The following is a 6,084-nucleotide window of genomic DNA, read 5'->3' as shown; positions in this document are numbered from 1 at the left end:
TGTCATCTCTATCGAAAATAGAGGATCTCTGCTGTAACGTGACACTTTCTAAGGCTCCCATAGGCTCTCAGAAGGCGCCAGAATGGGGAATGATGACTCTGCAGTCCCTGGGCGAAAAACATTAGCGCATTTGGATAGTGGTCGATCTGAGAACAATGAGACGGGCGCGCGTGCACGAGAAGAGTCCATTTTACATTTTCAGTGTTTGAACGGATACAACATCTCCCGGTCGGAATATTATCGCTATTTTACGATTAAAATCGCACAAAAAATTGATTTTAAACAGCGTTTGACATGCTTCGAAGTACGGTAATGGAATATTTTGAATTTTTTTGTCACGATACGCCCGGGCGCGTCACCCGTCGGATAGTGTCTTGAACGCAAGAACAAAACGCAGCTATTTGGATATAACTATGGATTATTTGGAACCAAAACAACATTTGGTGTTGAAGTAGAAGTCCTGGGAGTGCATTCTGACGAAGAACAGCAAAGGTAATCCAATTTTTCTTATAGTAAATTTGAGTTTAGTGAGCCCCAAACTTGGTGGGTGTCAAAATAGCTAGCCATGATGGCCGGGCTATCTACTCAGAATATTGCAAAATGTGCTTTCGCCGAAAAGCTATTTTAAAATTTGACACCGCGATTGCATAAAGGAGTTCTGTATCTATAATTCTTAAAATAATTGTTATGTATTTTGTGAACGTTAATCGTGAGTAATTTAGTAAATTCACCGGAAGTTTGTGGTGGGTATGCTAGTTCTGAACATCACATGCTAATGTAAAAAGCTGGTTTCTGATATAAATATGAACTTGATTGAACAAAACATGCATGTATTGTATAACATAACGTCCTAGGAGTGTCATCTGATGAAGATCATCAAAGGTTAGTGCTGCATTTAGCTGTGGTTTTGTTTTTTGTGACACATATGCTTGCTTTGAAAATGGCTGTGTGATTATTTTTGGCAGGGTACTCTCCTGACATAATCTAATGTTTTGCTTTCACTGTAAAGCCTTTTTGAAATCGGACAATGTGGTTAGATTAAGGAGAGTCTTATCTTTCAAATGCTGCAAAATAGTCATATGTTAGAGAAATTGAAGTTATAGCATTTTTAAGGTTTTTGTATTTTGCGCCACGCTCTACCATTGGATATTGGTGAGGCATTCCGCTAGCGGAACGTCTAGATGCAAGAGGATAAACATGAAATTATAGTTTGTAAACTTGATACACAGACAATGAATGCAATATCTACCATATTGAAAATGAATATTTAAGCATTGAATTTGAATATTAAATTATATTGAAATTTAATTTGAAAACTAAATGCAATTTTCACTCAATTCAGTTTCAAGTCATGAAATACAAGTTCAGTTTATGAATTCAATTTTTGCGTTACAAATTCAAAAATATTTTATTTAAATTCAATATCCTAACAGAAATGCAAAATTTTGCCTCCCGAGTGGCGCAGCAGTCTAAGGCACTGCATCGCAGGGCTAGAGGCATCACTACAGATCCTGGTTCGATCCCAGGCTGTGTCGCATTCTGGCCGCGACCGGTAGACCGATAAGGTGGCGCACAATTGGCCTAGTGTCGTCTGGGTTAGGGGAGGGTTTGGCCGGCCGGGATGTCCTTGTCCGATCGCGGTCTAGCGACTCTTTGTGGTGGGCCGGGAGCATGCATGCTGATTTTGGTCGTCAGTTGTACTGTGTTTCCTCCAACACATTGGTGCGGCTGGCCTCTAGGTTAAGCAAACACCTTATACCTCCCTATTTTCTTGGCTTTATCTCTCTGCACCATGTCCTTATCCTCTCCAGCGTCTGATCCCGTTAGCGGGATCAAAATCCAGCGAAAAATCATATCGCCAATTAGCATTAAAAAAAAAAACATAATTTAATTTTTGTTTAATTTTTGTAAAATTTTTTTATAGATACACCTCTCCTGAATCGACCCACGTCGTCCGATTTCAAAAAGGTTTTACAGGAAAAGCAAATCATTAGATTATGTTAGATGAGTCCATCGTAAAAAAACAGCAACATAGCCATTTTCCGACCAACCACTTGCATCACAAATAATCAAAAAACAGCTAAATGCAGCACTAACCTTTTACAAACTTCATCAGATGACACACCTAGGACATCATGTTATACAATGCATGCATTCTTTTGTTCAATAAAGGTCATATTTATATATAAAAACAGCATTTTACATCGGCGTCTGACGTTGACTAAATAATTTCCCCTCAAATGCGTCCCGGTAAACAATGCTACAATTCCCTAAATTACTATCCGATAACGATTTTTTAAATTTATATTGTCAATCTAACATTTATAGATGAATATCTCTTGAGAACACCTGTCATACCAGATTTTAAATTAACTTTACTGGGTAATCACACTTTGCGATAAAAGGAGATGCGATACTCAGAAAATGAGCTTATATACAGAGCTCGGCGCCATCTTGGAACAATCGCATGTCACATCTCATCTTGTATAATATTGTCAATAATCGCCTACCTTTAGTTGTCTTCATCAGAAAGCACTTCCAGGAATCCCAGGTCCACAACAGATGTATTTTCGGTCGAAAAAGTCCATACTTCACGTTCCATTAGCCTGCTGTTGGTAGCGCGTCCTAAGGCTCTCTCCAAGCGCAGGGCTGAAGTTCCGGATAAAATGAGATTCTCCCGCCTGTAGGTTCGTTCAAACATGTCAAACGTTGTAAAACATTAATCTTCAGGGCCTGTAACACCAAGAGAGCCAATAAGATTCAAGGGGGATGATTTCATTGCCTTTCAAACCGTTTCCAAAGGTGGGGGTAGACATGGCCGCCGGCGTCATAATGGTGATGGCCCATCCCCTGTGACCAATTTCCAACGCGTCTCATTCACTGAGTTTCGACTGTATAAGGCTCAAACCACTGTGAAAAGACTGGCGACATCTAGTGGAAGCAATAGGAAGTGCTCACTGAACCATGGTTAACGGTGTGATTTATAGGGAAAGATGAGAAGTCGAGTCCACAATTCTGAATTCCACTTCCTGTTTCAATCGGTCTCGGGGTTTTGACTGCCATTTGAGTTCTGTTATACTCACAGACACCATTCAAACAGTTTTAGAAACTTTAGGGTGTTTTCTATCCATATATAATAAGTATATGCATGCCCTAGCTTCTGAGTTTGATTAGTAGGCCATTGAAAATGGGAACGATTTTTTTCAAAATGCGCTGTGGCGCCCCCCTATCCTAGGGTATCCTCAAGAGGTTTTAAAGAACACCAACAAGCTCCCATCTCTCTGCTCCATGTCCTTTTGACTTTTAAATTGATGATACCCATTGTTTCTTGAAGAATATAACTTATAAATGCCTAATGAGCTGAGCTCAATTGTCGTAGCTCATCAGAACCCAGAATATAAGATTGTTTTACTCCATTGTTTGAAAACAACATAATTGTTAACAAACACTGTATAGCCTCAAAACATGATTTACAACTATAATGTTGATATCATGGATGGTCAGTCCTTGCATCCATGGCCCTGTCTATGAATTTTAGAGTGGTTACATTTCTCCAGCCCCATCCTTCAGCTTCTTGCCAAAACAATGGCAGGTTGGCCAATATGTTATTGTTTGATTCGCAGATTGTCCCTTCTAATCGTAACAGTTATGTAATGAATGTGTTCTTTATTAAATACTATGTGTACTTTTTACCTAGTCACACATTGATGCACTTGACAATATGAAATAAAACAAGATAATGACTTCATGCTTCTTCATCAGTTTAATACGTTTGCATAATGTCTATGATAGTGTAGAGAGAAAGGACATACAGTTCATGAAAGTACATTTACATTACATTTAAGTCATTTAGCAGACGCTCTTATCCAGAGCGACTTACAAATTGGTGCATTCACCTTATGAAAAGTAGCCTATATGATAATTAGACAGCCCCTATTGGTTCCCTTTAGATAAAAGTATTTAATATTCCATGCAGTTAATGTAAATAAGAACATTTCAAAAGACTTAATTCTTCAATTCCTAATCTACGTGGTTCTTCTTGTCACACTCAGAGTCATGGCAGCCGCACTTATCAATGTAAATGTAGTTCTGCATGATCTTCTTCCCGTCAGGGCAGAGCATCTCCACCTTCCTCTCACTGGTAGACATCTCCTGACAGCAGGAGCAGGAGTGCATCAAGGTGTTTTTCTCTGCAGAGTACCTAGCAAACAGGACACAACAAACATCACTGTTAGAAACAGTACCACATTTATTCTGCCATAGGTCAGCTCCCATTGATTTCTCACCCTTCAATCCAATTCCCCAAGTACAAATTTCTGCAAGACCTCTGTGTGCTTTTTTGGCGTGTGTGTGTGTGTGTGTGTGTTCTTATTTAGAGTTTGTACTCACATAGAAGACGTTCCACAGGATCCCCCGCAGGCTGAGATTTCCACCGGCACAGTAGACCTGCAGTTATTCACCTCTAGGTAGGTGATGGTGTTCTTCACATCACAGTGACTACGTAAAGTGCCTGTTTAGGTAGACAGAGTTAAAGAAGACATCTTAAAGTGCTGAGTTTCCCACTTACAATGTAAAGTGCACAGACTTTGAGCAACTTGAAAAAGTATATCACATCATATCTGTATTCAGTTTCATCCACAGAAACTCAACATTGATTTATTAAGTCATGAGAGGTTATGTTCATAAGAGGTTATGTTCATAAGAGGTTAGGTTCATAAGAGGTTATGTTTGACTAGTAGATCTGATGTGTAAACAATAAATACAACTTCACACAATCATTAATATTTATAAATGAATCAGTATATTGTTTTAACTTACAGGTTGTGCAACATCCACTTGCATCAGTTTTCTCAGTTCCCTGTCAAAAATAATAGCGTTCAGCACAATTTGGATATGACTAGTTACAGTCTATTGAGCTAGAGAACACAGTATAGATGTTATAATGGAAAACTATTACATTTACATTTAAGTCATTTAGCAGACGCTCTTATCCAGAGCGACTTACAAATTGGTGCATTCACCTTATGATATCCAGTGGAACAACCACTTTACAATAGTGCATCTAAATCTTTTAAGGGGGGGGGGTTAGAAGGATTACTTTATCCTATCCTAGGTATTCCTTAAAGAGGTGGGGTTTCAGGTGTCTCCGGAAGGTGGTGATTGACTCCGCTGTCCTGGCGTCGTGAGGGAGCTTGTTCCACCATTGGGGTGCCAGAGCAGCGAACAGTTTTGACTGGGCTGAGCGGGAACTGTGCTTCCTTAGAGGTAGGGAGGCGAGCAGGCCAGAGGTGGATGAACGCAGTGCCCTTGTTTGGGTGTAGGGCCTGATCAGAGCCTGAAGGTATGGAGGTGCCGTTCCCTACACAGCTCCGTAGGCAATCACCATGGTCTTAAACTATGATCATCTATGAATATGCTACTCGGATGTAAATTCAATATAACTTAAAAGTTACTATCAAATGAAGCAACCAGTGTATTTAGGTATAGTTACTTTACTTCAAACAAACACATTCAACCAGTTTCCTCATCTACTTACAGGGACGCAGTCCTCTGGACGGAACACTGGGCATTCCAATTTGGATTTCACAACGATGAGCTGTTTGTTTGTTTTTGAGCAGTCATACTTCACACAGCGGTCACTAGGGGGTGACCAAAACTTCCCAAGCTGTCAAGTAGCAAAACATAAATGTTGATAAATTAATAGTGTATGTTATAAAAACTTCAATAAATAAGAAGTGATACATAATTTATAAACTTTCAGAAATAAGTTCTTCATTATTTGAAAATGTAAACAAGCAGTACAATTCTTAAGCATTTACACCTTTAACATTTATGATCATTTAAGAAGCATTTATGAACATTTGTAAGCATTTAAATGTTCTCATTAGTGATGTAATTCGTCCCTTTGAGATATAACAAAGATATCTGATATTAAAAAGAATCTAATTTGGGTGCATTATCTCATCAACGTCACCTGAATGATGTGAGATGTGGCATCTGGGAGAACTACAACACAGTCCTTCTGGACACACGTTCCACAACATTTCTCAGGTACGACTTCATACTCATAACCCTGGAGGAGAA

General features: G+C 39.2%; 1 protein-coding gene across 1 annotated transcript in view; it reads right to left on the bottom strand.

The window, feature by feature from the left end:
* Nucleotides 1-3,744: 3,744 nt before the first annotated feature.
* LOC106598357 (mucin-5AC-like) overlaps nucleotides 3,745-6,084 on the bottom strand; it is a gene marked incomplete at its 5' end in the record, with an annotated part of 53,843 nt that continues 51,503 nt past the window's right edge. Inside the window, 5 exons of the mRNA XM_045711670.1 lie at nucleotides 3,745-4,201; nucleotides 4,390-4,510; nucleotides 4,819-4,858; nucleotides 5,537-5,665; nucleotides 5,975-6,073. Of these exons, the coding sequence (XP_045567626.1) occupies nucleotides 4,021-4,201; nucleotides 4,390-4,510; nucleotides 4,819-4,858; nucleotides 5,537-5,665; nucleotides 5,975-6,073 (570 nt within the window). The remainder of the gene's footprint in view (nucleotides 4,202-4,389; nucleotides 4,511-4,818; nucleotides 4,859-5,536; nucleotides 5,666-5,974; nucleotides 6,074-6,084) is intronic.

The sequence above is a fragment of the Salmo salar genome, unplaced genomic scaffold (assembly GCF_905237065.1).
Source record: "Salmo salar unplaced genomic scaffold, Ssal_v3.1, whole genome shotgun sequence".
Taxonomy (NCBI): domain Eukaryota; kingdom Metazoa; phylum Chordata; class Actinopteri; order Salmoniformes; family Salmonidae; genus Salmo; species Salmo salar.
The sequence above is the reverse complement of the archived record's forward strand: the minus strand, read 5'-3'. Positions and strand labels throughout refer to the sequence as shown.